The sequence below is a fragment of the Mugil cephalus genome, chromosome 12, assembly GCF_022458985.1.
Source record: "Mugil cephalus isolate CIBA_MC_2020 chromosome 12, CIBA_Mcephalus_1.1, whole genome shotgun sequence".
NCBI classification, from domain to species: Eukaryota; Metazoa; Chordata; class Actinopteri; order Mugiliformes; family Mugilidae; genus Mugil; species Mugil cephalus.
In genome coordinates, this window is record NC_061781.1 from 2,370,740 (window position 1) to 2,390,633 (window position 19,894).

The following is a 19,894-nucleotide window of genomic DNA, read 5'->3' on the forward strand; positions in this document are numbered from 1 at the left end:
ATTGCTACTTTAATATCGGGACGCGCTGAAATTTAAGAGAAATGGGTGTGTTGGGTGGATAAGAAAAAAAATAAACGTGTGGCGATGAACGCATCAAGTGTTTGCGCTAACGTCACTAAAATGCGGCCGGCGATTTTTGTGAGATTGTCAAGTTATTATTAATACGTTTAAAATTCAGGAATTTAAAGGAAGTTATTTTCAAAATAAAAACGCAAAGGCATTAGAATTGGCAGAGATTGTAACCCAGCGGTCTATGAAATTAACGCTCGTTTAATAATAATACTTAGTGACACTTATATATTGTGTCCTTTCAGTTTGTGCAGTAGTCCGTTGTCTTCGTTAAGCGCGTAACCTTTATTTTGGAAAGCACTGAGCGGAAGTTATCCGTGTTATTATGTACCCCTTGATGCCGGTCTGAGCCGGACCCAGATGCGGATCTTCATCCTCAGACTTTTGCAGGTTGAGACACGTTAAAGGTAACAACACTACTTTTAAGCACATTTAAACCACAACTGTGAACAATTGGATTAATGTTAGCCTTAACAAATGTGAATAGCTCCCTGTCGCGGCGAAGCTAACAAGCTAATTAGCTAGCAACTTAGTTAATACTTGGTTGCGATGCCCAGCTAGCTTAGCTAAGTTTAGCTTGTTGGAAGGTTTCTGCTGGCTGGGGGGAAAGACAAAACATGAGAAGATAATATCGGACTCCTTGTTGTGCAAACAACTAGGATTGACTAAGGTTAGGCATTTCTATTTTTCCTTTTGGTTATAAATCTAATATATTTTATGTACAAGGTTACAAATGTATGCTTTCTATGCTACAAGTTTAACGTTAGTGCTTTTAATTCCAGGTATTTACCCGAATTTACCAAATTTTACCAGATGTTCTGGAAATCTATTTCAGAGGGTTACTTTTACTCTACATGTGTTCAAATATGATGTAAAATCCTGAAAGATGTGCAGGAATGTTCTGTTGTTATATCTGTTTACTATTCAACAAAAAAAACTTGACTACTTTAAACATTGGTTACCAATTAGCAAGTAATTTATACAAGAGGAAAGAAAACAAAATGAACATTAAGAGCAAAATTTGTATTTGTGAAATGGTTTCAGCCTGATTGAACATTTTTATTTGATATTGTTTTAGGGTAAATATCTTTGTAACCTAAAATAAATATGTTGCTTGCTTCCTATTTTATTAACAATATATTTAGTTCAGCTTATTCACATCCAGCACATGCACTGAAAGATCCTGTTGGCTCTGAACTGATCCCTTTAAAGCAAACATAAGACCTAGGATTACAGCCACCACTCAATCTTTAAACACACAAACACATATCATTGTATCATATCACTTCTTTTCTTTAAAGTCCTTTAAATCAAATTATATTTACCAACAAATATTCCAAGCAAATGTTGTCAAACCTAAAGAATTAAACAAACAAATACAGTCAAGAAAAGACACAAACTGTTTATATTGGTTTCATCTCAATATTTTCACTATCAGGCATCAGCAGAATGAAAGCAAAAGGGTCAGAGAGGTTTGGAAAAGGCTGCCCTCGCTGTTCACTGCTAACCTGAGCTGAGAGATCAGTGGGATATGAAGGCAGAGAAGACATAGTGTTATAGCTCCTCCAGCTGCTCCTCTGCTGTAAACCAGTCCACACAGAGTGCAATTAAGTGAGGGTCGTAACATGTCTGTCCTTGCTTTGGAAGTAAGTTGATTGCCCGATGGCTATAGGGTTGGTTGGATTGATCTACCTTCATCCAGACCAGCCTGTCTGCACAGTATGACAGTATAACCTCTCTGTTGTAGGTCCTCTGGATTGAAGCTGGTCGTTGTTTTTGTACTGGGAGGTCTGGTGATGGGGTACAGGGTTGTCCTTGGTGTCCAGCGGCCATGTCCTGTCTGGCTCCTCGTCTTCCTGCTGGCTGCTGTTTTGGGGGACGGCCGAGACTACTACGACCTGCTGGGAGTCAACAGGGAGGCAACAACCAGGGAGATACGACAGGCCTTTAAGAAGCTGGCACTCACCATGCACCCCGACAAAAACCCTGTGAGTCAACACGATCCTTGATATACAAAGATCAGCCACAACATTATGACCACTGACAGGAGAAGTAAATAATGTTGACCATCTTGTGACAACTCAGTGTTCTGCTGGGAAACTTCTGGACCTGGTATTCATTCATATGGATGTTACTTAGACATGTAGCACCCACCTAGACCCATAGCAATGACACTCCTTGATGGCAGCAGTCATCACCAGCAGGATGCAGCCTGATGCAGACACACACACACAAAACACTTTAGGAACAACTAATAAACATGAAGAATAGTACAAGGTGTTGACCTGGCCTCCAAATTCACTAGATCCCAAACTGATCAAGTATCTGTAAGATGATCCACAGAGGCCCCTCCCCTCAACCCATAGGACCCAAAGACCCCCGCTAACAACATTCTGTTACCAAGCAGGACACCCTCAGAAGACACATGTCCATTCTCTGATGAGTCACAGCTGTGTTGGAGGCACAAGGGAGACCTACACAATTTTAGGAAGGTGGTCAAAATGTTAGTGTAACAACCTCTAAAGTAAACATAACAGGAAGGTGGCTATAATGTTATGCTCTATTGGTCTGGATACTAAATCCTAACTAATAACTATTAACCTTTCTTTTTGTAGGGTGACTCCTCGGCTCATGAGAAGTTCCTCCAGGTCAACCGGGCCTATGAAGTTCTGAAAGACGAAGATCTGAGAAAAAAATATGACAAGTATGGCGAAAAGGGATTGGACGAGCAGAAGGGAGGACGCTATGAGAGCTGGAGCTACTACCGATACGACTTTGGTATGTCTCCACGCTACGATCACTTTTACAGTCATTCAAATATTTTCCTTGAAAACCAATGTGCTGATTCTTTCTTGAACAAATAAGCATCTATGTGGAGTTGTTTAATATTTAAATCTGTCTTTTTGTCCAGGTATCTATGACGATGATTTGGAGATCATCACATTAGACAGCGGAGATTTTGGTAAGACTTTCCTAAGTCCTCTGTCCCGAAGGATTTTCATCTTATATGTAGCTTTAGTTGCACAGAGATTAAAACGTTTTCCTCTTCCATTTAATCCTTAATTTGCTCGATAGATTCAATTCTTATTTTTTTTCTGTTTGAAAGCAGGTTGAAGATGTAACGTCTTTCTTTTCTTGAGAAGTTTTACCGCTCCATATAAAATGTGTTAAGACATCATATACAATGCATTTTAAAATACTCGTTGGGATGTCAACATTGAAACGATAAATATGACAATACATTTTTCCGGTTTGCTCAGTCATGACAGAAAACAGATAGCTATCTAAAAAAAACTAAATGTAAAACTAAACTTCATTTTCAGTTGTATCCGTGGAGTCAGTCATTTCTGGCACTGATGACACAATTCACAGGATACAGGACAGACACTAGACAATTGTGTTCCAAAACTCTGCACTGCTCCTGCAAGACCAGGCATATTAATCCTGGGCAGCACAAGGTAGTTAACAAATAAAAGATCTGTATGGCCATAAACAAGTTAAGTACACTGCCTGGCCAAACAAAAGTCACCACCAAAGATGCTGTTTGACCCATTCATTCTGTCACACAGTGGTGTGTACAGTTGGAGCAGTGGGCTGCAGCCTCAAGTCGACCACGCCCAGGGAGCAAATTCAGGGTTAGGTGCTTGCTCAAGGCCCCACAGTCATGGACACAGGGGAAGGAGAATCTGGGACCTTTGGGCCCCAGACTGCCCCTTGAACCACTACTCCACAGCTCCTCTTACATGCTGCAACAAATAATCATCCATGTCTCATGCTCCCTGAACCACTCCAAGAAAAATCCATTGATGGAATAACCTGGTCATTCAGTATATTCAGGTAGTCAGCTGACCTCATCCTTTGGGCAGAATGTTTCTGAACTTAGACCTGAGCAACTGCAACAACCCCAGATCATAGCACTGACCCCACAGGCTTGAACAGGGCACTAGGTGTGATGGGGGCATCACTTCATCTGTTTCTCTTCTTACACTGATGCCCCATCAGTCTGGAACAGGGTGAATCTGGACTCATCAGACCTTCTTCCATTTCTCCAGAGTCTAATCTATCTATAATCTATAATCATGCTCCGTAGCAAATTGAAGCCCCTTTTCAGTTAGCCTCCCTGATGAGTGTTTTTCTTAAGGCTACACAGCTGTTTGGTCCCAATCCCTTGAGTTCTCTCCACATTGTACATGTGGAAATTCTCTGAGTTCCTGAGTTCTACTGTTGTTTTTCTTAGATTTGATTTCATCAAACGTTTAAGTGATTGCTGATTACAATCGATCAGGTGTTTTTTCTGACCACATTTCTTCCTTGAAGATGATGTTTCCCCACTACTCTTTCAGTTCTTTACAATGCGTTGGACAGTTCTTAACCCAATATTAGTAGTTTCTGCTTCAGTCTCCTTAGTTGTTTTCTCTGTGGCTTTTCTCTTTCCATGATCACTGGATGTGTCTTTGACATGGTTGGTTAAGAAGTGGGAAGCTACTCATTGCATCAGTTGGGGTGATAACCTGCTTCCAGCTGAAAGAAAATCACCCATGCAGCAACTATCCAATAGGCGACTTGTACCTATTTGCTTAGGTAAATCCAGGTGTTGACTTTGTTTTTGGCCAGGCAGTGTATTTGGTAAATATATACAAAGGGGATTGCCGCTGTGCAAAGGAGGCAGTGTCCACATACCTTTCAGAAAAGGGCCTGTATCAACATCCTGCTGTGAAGAACATGAATCAGTAACACAGTTTGAACTATTATTGTCAGAATGACATGCCTTTCTCTTAAATCTAACAGTTTACATGGAGCCATGAACTCGTGTTCATGACTCTGAAATGACAACAAAGACACCAAAATGTTAATTACACTGTACATGTGAAATGGGAGTCTTGAAAGGCTATAACTGATGAGTTAGTAGCTAATCATTACCATCAGTGAGGTGCTCATGGCTCTGAAATGACAGAACAGGCACCAAAAAAGTTGAAAGTGTGAAATTGGAGACTTGTCAGGCTGTAACTGATGTGACTGACTGTTGTGACTGATGTGTGTTTCAGAAGCAGCAGTAAACTCTGGTGAAATCTGGTTCGTCAACTTCTACTTCCCACGGTGTTCACACTGTCATGACCTGGCTCCGACGGTAATATAACACTAAAATGTAAAACAAACACACTCCAAAGTTCAGTTGGTGTCTTTTAGGATTGCTTTGCTGAAGTTGTATAATCATATACCATCTTCAGATGTCTATGCTTCAGTTTCTCTGCCTCTAATCCCACACCGTGTGTCTCACAGTGGAGAGAGTTTGCCAAAGAGATGGATGGAGTGATAAGGATTGGAGCAGTGAACTGTGGCGATAACAACCACCTCTGCAGGAGGAAAGGCATCACCAGCTACCCCAGTCTGTACATATACAAAGCCGGACAGGTGTGTTTACTTTAGTGATGCCTATTCAGATGGTGAGGAGGATTTATTAGAAAAAACATGGTGGACGAACCCTGTGTGCGATGTCGCCATGTTGGCAGGGACTCCACCTAACTCCCATCTAATTCAAAAATGATGGGAGTTAGGTGGAGGTGTAGTGTGATTAGAGCTGAGACTAATGACAGCTAGCAGCCTGTGAGGAAACCCTCCTATCTCTGATCTAATTTAAACAATAGCGTTAGAGAATGGAGAAATTAGCTCCAGAGAACAAAACTGTTTTTGTATCAGGCTGTCAACATGTTTATTTTTGCTGCTAAGTTTATAGTTTTAACATGGAGGTCTAAGGGGATCGACCTACTTTTGTAGCCAGCCTCTAGTGGACATTAGAGGAACTACAGTTTCTAGCACTGGCTTTAAGTCTCTTCAGCCCTGGAGGTTGCCGCTAGTTTGTAACTGATAGATAACTAATAGATAGATAATATCTCAAAAGTAATTAATAAATACATTTTTTAAAAGTAATAATAAATACTTCAAATTATTTGCTAAAATGTGTCAAACTGCTAAAATGTTGGATAAATAGATGCAATAAACCCAGACAATTCAGTTGCATGAAAAAATTATTATTATTCTTTTTATCAAATACAGGATCTGTAGCTGATTGTTCCATGTCCTTGTGTCATGTTTACACTGAAAACAACCCGCTTGTTTACATACATAGAAGTCAGCTATCAGCAGTTATCAGTGTGCTTATGAATTGCCATTCATTTTGGAGGTTTTCATGTCTCACTTGTTGCTCATGAGTTTTGCAAATGTTAAACCTTAAGCTAAATCTGATTTTAGTATGGAGACACAAAAGATTTCAGTCTGAATATGTCTTGCTTCAAAAAAAATGTTTGATTCATTTGTATATCTGCAACATTATTGGCTTGTTAATAATGATCAAGTATTGTGTGTTTCTGTAGAGACCTGAGAAGTTTAACGGGGAACGTTCTAAAGACGACCTGGTTCGCTTCTCCATGCAGTTCATCACAACAACCGTCACTCAGCTGTGGCAAGGTTAAGCACTCAAAAAAAATTATTTTTAATTATTTGTCATTATAATAATCTTTTTGTTTTTTAGATTAGCTTCATCTTCTCAGAGCCACAAACCATAATTTTCTCTTTTGCGTCTTCCGGTGATGAATGAAAATTCTGTAAACTTTTGTTCATCAAACATCTTTAACAAACATTTGTAACTTTATATTTACTTGTCTTGTTTAATTAATAATAGTGGTTTAATAATTCTGTTTATTTTGCTAATGTGTGTAAATGTGTTTGAATTGACTTTTAATTTCATCGAACATATCTTATTATGTGGAGGTAAGCAAACTATTGAATAAAATGAGACTGGGATCAGGGTAATTATCAGTTATCAGTTTGTTGGTATCGTGTGGTCGGACTTTCATGTGTGGTTGTGTTTTTTTTTTCTACAGGTAACATGTTAAGTGAGATCGAGGGTGCGTTCTTGTCAGGGGTGGGCTGGCTGATCACATTCTGCTCCGACACTGGAGGTAACTCATACTTAATGTTCACATATGCCTGAACGTCAGCTGAGACAAATGTGAAATAATCAGTCTCTCATCTGTCTCCATCCTCAGATACCTTGACACACTTTCTGCTCATCTTCTGTGTGTATTAAAAATGTGTGTCTCTGTCTTGTCTTTCTCGCAGATTGTCTGGAACCAAGAACAAGACAGAAGCTGGCAGGAATGTTGGTGAGAATTCATTTATTGCCAGTTCATTAGGTACACTAGTGAAACTCATTCTAATAAAACAATCCTTCACAAAATGTCCCCTTTAAGACTGTGAGACTTCAAGGCTACAATTTAGTGCATGTTTAGACGATTGTACCTAATGTAGTGTAGTACATTGTCACACCACATTATTCCGCGACGGTCCTAGTGTCAGACAGAATCATCAGCGTTCTTTAGAGAACTAAAAACCTGAGCTCCGTTGTCGCTTCACATAACAAAATCTAATATACAGCACAGAGTGAGTGAAGCTACATTGTTATCTGGAGGAGCTGAATGTTTTTGAGTAAATTTCAGAAGCCTTAATATTTGTTTAATAGAAACTAAATGATTAAACTTACTCTTTGTCTAAGACATATTTTAAAACGTTAAAACACCCAGCTTTACTATCCTGCCCTGGTGAAAACTACTTAGCATCTGTACTGTTAAATTTGTTGTTATAAAATCTGGATGTTATTTTGTAGGCTTGTGATAATGTGAGTTTTATTTGATCTGAACGACGTGTCTGTGTGTAGGATGGTCTAGTTAAGGTGGGATGGATGGACTGCACCACGGTGGATCAGATCTGTGACAGCTTCCAAGTAAGACTCGATACTACTGCTGCTGTAAGATCCATAGTCTTTAGGGGTGCATCTCATTTGGTCATTCTGGCTACTGGTCTATTAATAGCAACTAACCGTATCTTTTGCTAGTTAGGTTTGTATAAAAGGTAAAGCAGAGTGTCATCTGCAAAGAAGAGGAAGTCATTAGAGTTTGCTTCCACAGGTGCTCTGATTTTTTTTTTTTTTTTTTTTTTTTAAAAAGCTGATTTTCTGTCTGGAGTTTAAACTAACCTGGAATTCTCTCTTGGGTACTGATTATACTCTAGATAGGATTAGGACTGTTCCATTGTGTGCCAAAGTATTTTTGTTGTTGTGTAGTTATTATTTCTGCTTTGGTTTAGGTGACCACTGGAGCGACAGCTTTGTTCCCACCTGGAAGTGGTCTAGATCAACCAGGCAGCGTATTGGTAAGACAGAGATATATATTACTGTGGTAATACTGTGTCTAGTACTACAGTACTGACTTGGTGTGCTTATGTTTCAGTGGATCAATACTCTGGACAGTAGAGAGATTTACAATCAGGTCATCAACCATCTACCTGATCTGGAGCTTCTGACTAATGACAGTTTCCAGGTACTCACACTACACATTACACACTCTTTAAATATTTGTTAATAAAATCTACACTATACATTAAAATACAATGCTGCTTTTAATTATGTGTTACAGAAGAAACTGGCCCATCATCGCTGGCTGGTCAGTTTTACATTTGGAGGGAGAAGCCCGACCTCCAACGAGTACAAGAAGCTACAAGCATACCTCCGAAATGACCACATACAGGTAACTGTCTGTTTGCATCTCTGCATGAGTCCATGTCTCTGTCTGTCTGCTCTAATGTCTGTTTGTCTCTCCAGGTTGGCAGAGTGGATTGTACAGCAGACTCCAAGCTGTGTCAGTCTCTGTACATCCATAAACCCTGCGTGGCCGTCTTCAAAGGCATGGGTATCCACGACTTTGAGATCCACCATGGTCAGTACTACATCTGGACCCAACATTCACCTTTTCTGTGTTCTACTCTATTACATTATTGTTATTATTTACCCTGTGGTTTTGTTTTGAAATATATTTTGTTTGAATCTTAGAATCTCAGTTTACTTCCAGAGTTAGAAGTTTTACATTTAAGGAAGTGGAATCAGAGAATTTATGTTTCACTAAACAAGAGAGATATAAAAGATCAAATGCTTCTCAAATAATTAGTGGGTTAACATGTTTTCATGTCTGTCTTTAGGTAAAGATGTGTTGTACAACATCGTGGGCTTTGCAAGGGACAGCGTTCGTGCCCATGTGACTACTCTGTGGCCCGATAACTTTCCTTCAGACAGAAAAGAGCCCTGGCTCGTTGATTTCTTTGCTCCGGTTTGTAACTGACTGCTTTGGTGTGACGAATTACAGTTATAAAGAGAATTTGTTAGCTTTATATATTCTTGGATCTGTGTTAGTCCGTCCTCAAGTTCAGTAACAGAAAGCAAGACGTGGAAAAGCAGTGCTGATGATACAGGTGGCCAAACCACGTCATTACTGATAAGTTCAGCCTCACCTTCAGTAGTTTTATACCTCATGGTTCAATGCTCAATAACTCAGCGTGTCTGAGTTCCTGTTTACCTTCAGGGCTGGTGGTGGTGTTACACCTATAATACAAACAGAGAGAACAGAATTAAACCAAACTCTGGGGGAAAAAAACAGTAGAAGCACTCGTTCATTTCTGTTTCTTCATTGCTCCAAACAAAACTGACGTTTTTGTCCCTTCAATATTTTGAAAATATTTCACTTTTGAGTCAATGTGTAGCCTTTCTCCTCCTGCATATGGATAATGTGTTGGAATAAGGTAGACAGAAGCACAGTCATTGCAGTATTACCCCCAGGTCATTTTCAGTCCAGACTATAGTCAAATCACAGTTGGTAACAACATGGACACCCAGACATGGACGCTTATTAACAATTATTCTTCTTGATTGTTGTGTTCAGTGGTGTCCTCCATGTCGAGCTTTACTTCCTGAACTGAGAAAAGCCTCAATCCAGTTGGCTGGACAGATGAGGTTTGGTACTCTGGACTGTACTATCCACCACAGCCTCTGCTCTATGGTAAGAACATACATCTCTGGACTATACCACTGAGTATGAGCTGTAGGAGACCGATCGGTCATTTCGGTTTGTCTTTTTTTCCTTTGTGTCTCAGTATAATATTCAGGCATATCCAACCACGGTGATCTTTAATGGTTCCTCTGTTCATGAATACGAAGGACAACATTCAGCTGATGGCATCCTGGAGTTCATACAGGTAATACTTCAAAGCAATTAATCCAGAATTAAGACAGAAACATTAATGCAAGCTGTTTGTTTTTTTGGATGAAAGAGCTTTTATTTGTCTCTGCAGGATCTGGTCAATCCGTCTGTGGTGATTCTGGATCCTCCCAGCTTTGCAGAGAGAGTGAAAGGTACTGACAATAAAAAAAGAACTCTGGTAGATGCTGCTCAATTTCAATGTCTTAAAATTGTTACTGTAGTATCCCAGTTCACTGTTCATTGCTCATTCCCCAACTCAGTTTACAAATCGCCTTGAGTTTTTTTTAGAATTTAACTTACTCAGGACATTACGTAGGACACACTGTAATCTGACGTGTACCTTCTTAGAAATGTAAATACACACACCGCAACAGCTGTGATTGGTCCAAAGTGTATTTCCTTGTTCATGTGTCTCGGTGGCTGGACAAGCACAGAAAGTGTCCCTCTTGTTAAGCCTCAAACCATCTACTCAGACGTCTTATCTATATCTTGTGTTTTAGGGAAAGTTACTGTTGATGCACATTTATTAACATCAACTCCAGCTAATGATAGCTCCTCCTAGCATCCTAGCCTCCCCAGCTAACAGTAACTATTCCTAGCCTCCCTGCTAACAGTAACTATTCCTAGCCTCCCTGCTAACAGTAGCTTTTCCTAGCCTCCCTGCTAACAGTAGCTTTTCCTAGCCTCCCTGCTAATAGTAACTTTTCCTAGCCTCCCTGCTAATAGCAGCCACAACTTGAAAACTTTACAACTCCTCATCTGTGTGTGAGAGCCAAACTAAGACTGGTCTGTGTTGCAGGTCGGGCTGAAGGTGAGATCTGGGCAGTGGACTTCTACGCTCCCTGGTGTGGCCCCTGTCAGGCTCTGATCCCAGAGTGGAGACGCATGGCCCGGGTAATCAATCTGGACTTTATAGAGAAAACAAGCACAAGAGGACATAAACATTCCTAAAGTTTTAAGGAAGAGAGAATAGCCCAGTCTTTGTATATGTGTATATATACAGGTTACCTCATGCAGCTGTTCACACACCAGCACCTACATCCAGTTTGAAAATGAGTCTGCTCAAATTAAACAAAGTCTGGACACCATCTCTAAATGTCTCAGTAAACACAACCAGTACCCAGAAATTGTTGTTTGCGCCACTTTATTGTAAAACTTCCAAAAGATTTGTGTAAATTTGTGGAAATCATGAGAGGAAGATGTTAAATGTGATGAAATGAAACCTGTCTAATCAGAGTCTCTCTCTCTTTATCTACCCTGCAGCTGCTGTCGGGTCAGATCCTGGTCGGTTCAGTCGACTGTCAGCGCTTCCAGTCGTTCTGTCAGGGTCAGGGAGTGAGGGCATACCCTGAAATCCGCCTGTACCCCAGCAACACTCGGCAGCCAGACCGCTACATGTATGTACCATGCTATAACACGTCCACTCTCTGTGTGACATGTTCATACATACATGTCGAAACTGTCAGATGTGGTTTTTATTGTCAGTCCAGCTGGTGAATGTAGCGGAACATTTAGCAGCTAAACAGCAGCAGCTGGTAGTTTTTTGTCTTATTCTCCTGTTGGACCGTAAACACATCACATGTCCATCTGTCTCTGTAGGAGTTACAACGGCTGGCACAGAGACTCACAGTCACTGAGGGCATGGGCACTGAGGTAAGACATAGGCTTTCCCTCTCTTCCACCTTTTACCTTTTTTTTATTCCTTCCTTTATTTCTCCTGTCCTGTCCTTCTGTCTTTCACGTGTTTATCCTGTTTGTTTATTTGTTCTTTTCTACTCCTCTCTATCCCCTTCCCTTCTTTCTCTCCTTCCCTCTCTCTTGAGTCTGGTTACCAGTGATTGAGTTCACCCAGAGTCATATAGACATGTAGTTGAGTCGATGTCTTGTGTGTGTACAGTTCTCTACCCAGAGCATCGGTGGACCTTACTCCGGACTCCTTCAGGTCTCTGGTTCTGTCTGGTCGGGATCACTGGATTCTGGACTTTTACGCCCCCTGGTGTGGACCCTGTCAGCACTTTGCTCCAGAGTTTGAGGTTATGGCTCGGGTGAGACGCTGTAACACGCTGTAACACGCTGTAACATTTGAGTCTAAGGTGACACATTGTCAGCTCTTACAGGGACACTTTGATTGACAGATCCTTAAAGGGGAGATTCGTGCTGGGAAGGTGGACTGTCAGGCTCATTATCAGATCTGTCAGTCAGCTGGAATCACTGCCTACCCAAGCGTCAGATTTTACCCATACCTGGGAACGAGGAGGGTAAGGGCACACAAACACATTCACACTACAAAAACAAATGACAACTTTCATAATAAACTTGTGCGTGTGTTAACAGTTTGAACACAGCGGGGAGCACATCAATAGCCGAGATGCTACCGTGATCGCCGACACCGCCAGACAGCGTCTACAACAGTTGTTGCCGCGGTTACACAGCAAGCCAAAGGTAACCGTCTCATCATGTGGAACTAAAACCGAACGCCGCTGCTTATCACAGAGATTCTCATCATTTCCTTTACTGTTGTCTTTGTTTTAGGACGAGCTGTGATGAAGGGACAGAGGGATGGACAGAAGTGGATCTGATTTGTCCAAATTGGTGACTGATCAGTCAACACTCCTCAATGAGACACACAGAGACAGACGGACTGTTACCTGCTGTGTGGAATGTACTGGTCACTTCTGCCTTGGTTTTTATTTTTTTTTTGTCTCCATTGTTTGTATTTACTCTATGAAGTAAAACTGTGGGACACTCTTTACTGCACACACAGAAACACACACACGCACACACACACCCACACACTCAACCAAATGTCGTATTTTATTGTTTCAGAATAAAACGGTGTATTTCCTCGTTAAAAGATTTCTACAGTTTCACAACCTTTTCTGCATTTTTTTAAATTCTACGGCTAATGGAGACATAACACAAAGGAGATGATTTCATTCATCAGTCAACACATACTTGGTTTCCATTATTTCTTAAGGATAAAATTGGTATTTTAGGCATTTTATGTTTCCTATTCTTCCATGTTTTATTTTATGATGTACCCTGATTTTTTTTTGATCTTCCAGATGTTTTGTTTACCCGATAATGAGACAATCTCATGTCATTTAGAGATATCAGGAATTAATTGATTTTATTCTCATTTGCTCATGTGTCTAGTGCCAAGTTACTCACGTACACTAATCTGGAGGCCATCTATTCAGTTCCAGCAACAGCAATTACACATTTAGATTACGTATCTGCACATCTGAAATGTTCTTCAGTTATATTTCTTCAAAAAATAATTTACACGAATATTATTACAGAAATACACTAAGGCTCAAATCAACCATGTTGTCATTTATCCCACATTGTTTCAGTTGGCTCATCCAAAACTGCAGCTCTAGTAGTCAAGAAACTCATCATCAAAAACATTGTTGTAAATTTGAACCAGTGTTAAATATCATTTGCACAGTATCATTTGCTATCAGAGATGATAGCATATACTGGAACATTACAGCAAATGAGGAGTTACTTTAATCGTTACTTTAAAAACAGATATTTTTGTAATTACTTGCATTATTTGATCTCTTAAACATTCAAGTCCAAGCTGAGGTCTTGATTTTAAATGGTAACCTGTTAAAATCCGCCCAAAAGTACTTATGTTATTGTGACATGTGTCTGAGTAAAGCAACAAGAATAGGAAGTTTTTATTGACGTTGTCCAGTGAGAAACAATGAAATACAGTTTGACAGCTCTTTGATCACATCTGGAAACACTTTTGGATATTTTTGTTGGCTCTCATGTTACATCAAACAGATGCTAAATAAATTTCCATTGGTGCAGCTCCAGTGATGCATGTACAGACTTTGTTTTTACTGAAACGCCCAAATGTAACAACATTGGAGCTCTAAGCTCTAAGTAGTTTGGTTCATAAAACGAGACAAGATGACGTGACACAGGGTATGCGGACACACCTGTCGTGCTGGAGACTTGTGTGACATTAAACATTGTGAGCATGATAGTGAAAATTCTACTTTGGTCTAATTTGTCCACAAAAGTTTTTCCCAATAGTATTTTGGCTTGTTTAACAAACTGCAGAGAGGAAGTTAAATCATCTTCCCTAGAAATAAGATGTGGAGTCCCAGAAGGGTCTGTGTCAGGGCCAGAACTATTTATTCTATATACCAATGATATATGCAATGTATCAAAAACACTGAGAATGATATTATTCGCTGATGACATAAATATCCTTTGCTCTGGAAATAGCCCACTGAAACTATAACTGAATGGTTATATCAGAAATGTATAAACTGAAGACATTGTTTGACTCAAACTAATTATTTTTAAATTTGAATAAAACTACGATTATGTTATTTGGAAACAATAAATCAATAGATCAAACACAAATCATGATTGATAATGTAACGATAGAGACTAAATGAAACCAGATTTCTGGGTGTCATCATTGACAATAAAATCTGCTGGAAACCTCATATAACATGTACGTAATAAATTAGCAAAGAGTATTGGAATACTGGGAAAAGAGAGATATACTGGACCATAAAACATTATATAATCTATACTACTCTGGTATTACCATATTTAGATTACTGTCCGAGGAAGCCTGTGGAAACACTTACAAAAGCAATCTACAAACAATATGCACACTACAAAAAAAAGCCATCAGGATCATAATTAATATGGGACACTAACAAACTGTTTTTAAAGTCATATGCACTTAAATTTAGAGATTTGGTGGAATTTAAAACGGCACCTATGTTCAAAGTAAGAAATAATCTACTTTCTAACAATATACAAAACATGTTCATGGACAGAGAGGGGGCTATAATCTCAGAGAGAACTTAAACATGGCTGTTTTTGCACAACACACAAAAATGTTTGTATCTGTTTAATTTTGTGGTATACACTGGGTGAAGAAATCAGGCACAGTGAAAATGTTACACAATTTGGGAAAAGGAATAAAGAGATGATTTTCACTAGGTATAGAAATGAATAAGAGGTATGTAAGGCACTTTAAATATTATTAATGTTGTTACTGGTATTGTTGTTATTGTTGCTATTAGCTATTAGCTGCTATTAGCACTAACCAAACTAAACTAAGTTCTAAGTTCTAACTAAGTTCTTGTAGGAGAGCAGCGGCTTTGTCCTCACCACTCTGCCATCACACCATGTTGGTTCAGTGTTCTCCTGATGGTGCATTCACGAACATTAATATTAACCAATGTGAGAGAGGCTTTTAGCTGCTTAGAAGTTCCCCTCGGTTCCTCTGGGACCTCTTAGACTATTTTGGGGTGATCATTTTTGGTGGACCACTCCCACGGAAGGTAACAGTCATTTTTAACTTCCTCTATTTGTTCTCAATCTGTCTTAAAGTGGATTTGTGGATTCCAATCTCTTTAGCGGTGTTTTTTTTTAACCTTTTCCAATCTGATGAGAAACAACAACTCTTTCTCTGAGCTCCACATAAAGCATCTATGTCCATTCCACAGTACACTTCCACAGACATGTATTGTAAAGATCAGACTGACACAAATTCCTGTTTTTTAAAAAACTACACAGTGAGAAAATACCTGAATTTCATCTCGATTGGAAACACATCTGAACAGATGGACTCTAGATGACCTTGAAATAAGTTTATATCCTATGGGTACATCTACTTTTGTAACTTGCAGTATGTAATATTGCATAATTTTCCTGAATAAACAAGCATGTTATCTGTTTAAAAAGATTACTTTATACTGAGACTTATACACTAACTTCACCAGCCTGGGACCAGATTACGCTCATGCAAGGATCTGCCAGGCCAATCAAATAATTTGGCCCAGCTTTATGAGGGCCACAAATGGGCCTCATCACATCTTATCAAATTCAGCCACTACTGTGGTTCATTTACAGACATTTATTTAAATACATTTGTTTTGTGAGTAATGTCTTTGTCATGGTTTTTGATGTGTGTCCATGAGAGCCAGCAGGTGTCGTTGTTGCTCTTTTAATAGAGAGTTTAGCAGGAAACGGGAAGTATGTGAACTTCCAAGCTAGACAGTGGGAATGTGGAAAGACGCATAAGTGATTTTCAGTACATTAAATGCGTTGTATTAGTCAGACGAAAAGTGTTGATATGATCACACAGGCACAATATTTTGGTAATCCATGTAGTAAAGGCACAATATTTTGGTAATCCATGTAGTAAATGTTCATGTTAAGGCTAAATGAAACGGCAGTTGGAGTTATGCTCATGGGGAACATGAACATCAGATTTCATGGTTCAGTCTGTCTGGTACTTGTTGAACTGATACAATTCAGGACTTTAATGTGGCCTTAAAATTAAAATTCTAAACCTAGAGGTGCACTTACTTTTGCTCCTCACAGATATGCAATATTGGCTCATTCAAATACTCATATACAAGTATAATATTTGTGGCTTGGTAGTTGCAATTGGCCTATGTAAAATCGTAAAGAATGATTCAAAACATCGGAAGAATTTTGAATTCACCTGTTATACCATCACACAGCAGAAACCTTGTGAAACAAGGATTACTGCGATGGAAAGTTCCAACTCTGTGTAGCTCTAATTATATTATCCAGACAAATGTAATGGAGTAAGAAATAAAACCTCACAAAGTGGAAATTCTCAGTAAAAAGACCAACACTTAAAATGTTCTCTTGTCTAATTACCTAAATGACCTTAGGTACTTTCCATCATTAGACCAGGTCTTTTCTGTGTATCTCTCCCTCTCCCTCCTTCTCTCTCTCTGTTTTGTGGGCAGTTGGAGGTCAGCATTGACGCAGCACTGCTCCATAAACCACTGGAACCACTTACTGTGTGTGCGCGCTATTGTTTCATGATGAGAAATGGAGCAGCAAGTTGGACAAACACTCGCTGAGGTATTGTGGGAACCGACCTGGTAGTCCTTCGTGTGTTTAGATGATGATGTCAGCTGGAAATCACTTTCTGTGTTGGGGATTTGGCGGTGTGTATTTGAGTTGGAGAGCAGTGCTTCCTGTGACGCTGTACTCTGATTAACAGATGTAAACTTTTGCACGCCTGGTCACGATGAAACTCCTGTCAGAGGGGCTCTGTGTATGTTTGCACCTTTTCACTTTGGGACCGTATTACAGCATTTTTCTCTTGCCAGCACATTTGATAGTTCAAATAACATAAATTATTGGCCCAAACCAGGGCTAAATCACTTCTTAGGTCACACCAGCGCTGAAACATCAGCAAAAAATGTATAAAAGACAAAAAGCTAGAGCTAGAAAAACCAACAAATAACTGACCAAACCTGGAGTTAAAACTACTGTTAATACTGGAATCTCAAAATATCATATACCATAAACCATTGCTAAAGTGTCCATGAGTATTTGACTCAACTAGATAAACACGAGTTCACATCTGTGCTGATAATGGGACCAGACCAAAGCTCAAACACCAGAGAATGGATGCTATCTAAAAGAATATAGAAACAGACACGAAATCAGGGTAAAGAAACTTTAGAACATAAGACCAAATCAGGTATAAATTAGGGCTGTTACCCCAAAAGGATAGCAGATAAGAGCATGGAAAATACAGGAACAAACACCACTGGGTGGATCAAACCAGGACTAAATTGCCATATAATATCATGTGAAAAATGTCTACAAAGACCAACAAATAATTGACCAAACCAAATGCGAGAATAGGTGATACCAGATACGAGACTGCAGCAGGGCCTAATACCAAAATTACCGTAGCCCTAAACAGGGCTAATTTGTTGGGAAATACTGGAATAATTATTTGCTGAAGTGTTTATTTTTGTGATTGTAAGGAGATAAATTAGGGCTACAAAACCAAAAGGTCTAGAAACACCACCAAAATAATAATAATAATAATAATAATAATAATAATTTGGTCCTAACACCAAGAAGGGTATGGAACAAAATATTAGGATTTAAGGGCTGGAACACCATTAAATAACAGCTTAAACAAGACTAAGACTTTAGCTCAAGCTAAAAAAAAATTACAGTCCATGGCAGGAAAAGGGCTAAAGTATAATTGAATACTGGGCTAAACTAGGGATAAAATAAATGAATTTGGGAGAATTGGTATCAAACTAGCTACCAAAGTGGGGTCAAACTCAAATAATTACTGGCACAAATAGAAACAAACAAATTGGAAAAAGCAGTTACCTTTATTGAATGTAAGTAAGTTATGTAATATTGTAGATAATTACTTCTATTACAAATGGCCCCCATGCCATATGTTTGACACCCCTGGTCTAACCTGTTGTTTACTTTCTAGAGTAGAAACTCACTTAAAGCCAGTAACTTTGGACTACCAGAGAGGTCAGTCAGTGCAAAGATATTTGGTGTGTGACTGTTTGCCATGTCAGCACTCAGGAACATGAATAGATCCACTCAGCCTCCAGAAACAGACTTCACCTTATCCCCAAACGCCAGGTGTGTTTTCAGTCAGCTGAAGTCAACACGCAGGAGAGGAGAAGAGGCGAGAGAGGAGAAGAGCGGAGGAGGATAAGGAGGTGTAATAACAGTAAATCCATGAAAACATTTTCTCTTCCCTCTCATGGAAACTGCAGCTGAGAAAACACTGCTGTAAATTAGAAGGCAGAAACCATTGGAAGCACGCCTACGTACACACACACACACACCGAACATACTAACACACACATACTTAACACACTTACACACTACACGATGGCTGGATTTCATGCTGCTGCTCTGTTTTGTTAAACAAACTTTGCTCCCATCAGTGAGAAGCACTGATGGTCTGAAGGTTCAACTCTTCTCTTCTAGTTTGATGCTCACTGTGGCTTACACTGGTCAAATATTTATGGGTTGATAAGTCGCCAAGACAGTTGTACAATCAAAACCCTGGGAACTAGAAACCCTAGGTCTAAATGACCTTCCAGAAAAAATGATCTGACGCTCCCCAAGAAAGGTCACTGCATGGGGAGAGTAGTATTTTTCAAAAGTACAAGAACTTTGGGGTGTGCAACACTGAATGAACAACTGAACTGGTCAAGTACTGGACGCAGCGCTTTCCACTTTGTAGTTACTCTGTGCCATTCCAGTACTCATCTGAGCCAATTTGCAAAGCCCTAATGATGTATTTACTCCAGTTGCAACACGTTATCAATGGTAGCCGGCGATTTGAAATGACAAGCTGATGTTCAACACTTGTCACCATGTGGCAGATGATACGCTACCAATCATACCTCCTTTGATCAGTCTAATATCTAATTTTCACACATGTTTTGTAGACATGACAGAAGTGAATGGCTCAACAGCTGTTGATCTCAGTAGGGTCTGGATGGCATCAGTTAGGGAGCTTTTGACAAATGAGTCAGCATTACCCTTTGAACAACAAGCATTTTGTGCACAGGACTTCCCATGTCATAAATACTACTAGTTCAAGAGTTCCACTTGAGGTCAGCTTTAAATCATAACTTTGGGAAAAAATGTTGTTTTCAAGCCCCAACCAGCTAAATATAAATGTTAACCTCATAACGTATGCTTCCTTTAAATCAAACTTGTGGTCATAACATGGGAAGTCATGCACACATAATGTCTGGCATTCAGATGGTTTCATGACCATACCACTGCTAAGCAACTGCTCTCTGTTAGAAGGTAACAGCTAACAAGTTAATGCTGAGCTAACTTAATGCAGAGAATGCCCAAAGACCAAATGACGGGATAAGGCATAAGGTGGGGACTATCAATGTTTTCCTTGACATACACAAATA

General features: G+C 39.5%; 1 protein-coding gene across 3 annotated transcripts; it reads left to right on the plus strand.

The window, feature by feature from the left end:
• Positions 1-386: 386 nt before the first annotated feature.
• dnajc10 (DnaJ (Hsp40) homolog, subfamily C, member 10) lies at positions 387-13,981 on the plus strand. 3 transcript variants are annotated; one of them, XM_047601579.1, is made up of 25 exons: positions 387-476; positions 1,817-2,057; positions 2,685-2,847; positions 2,981-3,031; positions 5,115-5,197; positions 5,350-5,481; positions 6,441-6,534; positions 6,951-7,028; positions 7,189-7,232; positions 7,784-7,849; positions 8,212-8,277; positions 8,355-8,444; positions 8,541-8,651; positions 8,726-8,840; positions 9,100-9,227; positions 9,837-9,953; positions 10,048-10,149; positions 10,246-10,306; positions 10,954-11,048; positions 11,418-11,551; positions 11,754-11,807; positions 12,052-12,199; positions 12,290-12,412; positions 12,489-12,596; positions 12,687-13,981. In XM_047601579.1, exons 2-25 carry the CDS (start codon positions 1,866-1,868, stop codon positions 12,696-12,698), a joined length of 2,367 nt encoding a protein of 788 aa, XP_047457535.1. In that variant the 5' UTR covers positions 387-476; positions 1,817-1,865; the 3' UTR covers positions 12,699-13,981. The 3 variants fall into 3 exon arrangements, with proteins under 3 accessions (XP_047457535.1, XP_047457534.1, XP_047457536.1); XM_047601578.1 differs by lacking the exon at positions 387-476 and adding an exon at positions 582-739; XM_047601580.1 differs by lacking the exon at positions 387-476 and adding an exon at positions 1,564-1,715.
• The last annotated feature ends 5,913 nt before the right edge of the window (positions 13,982-19,894 follow it).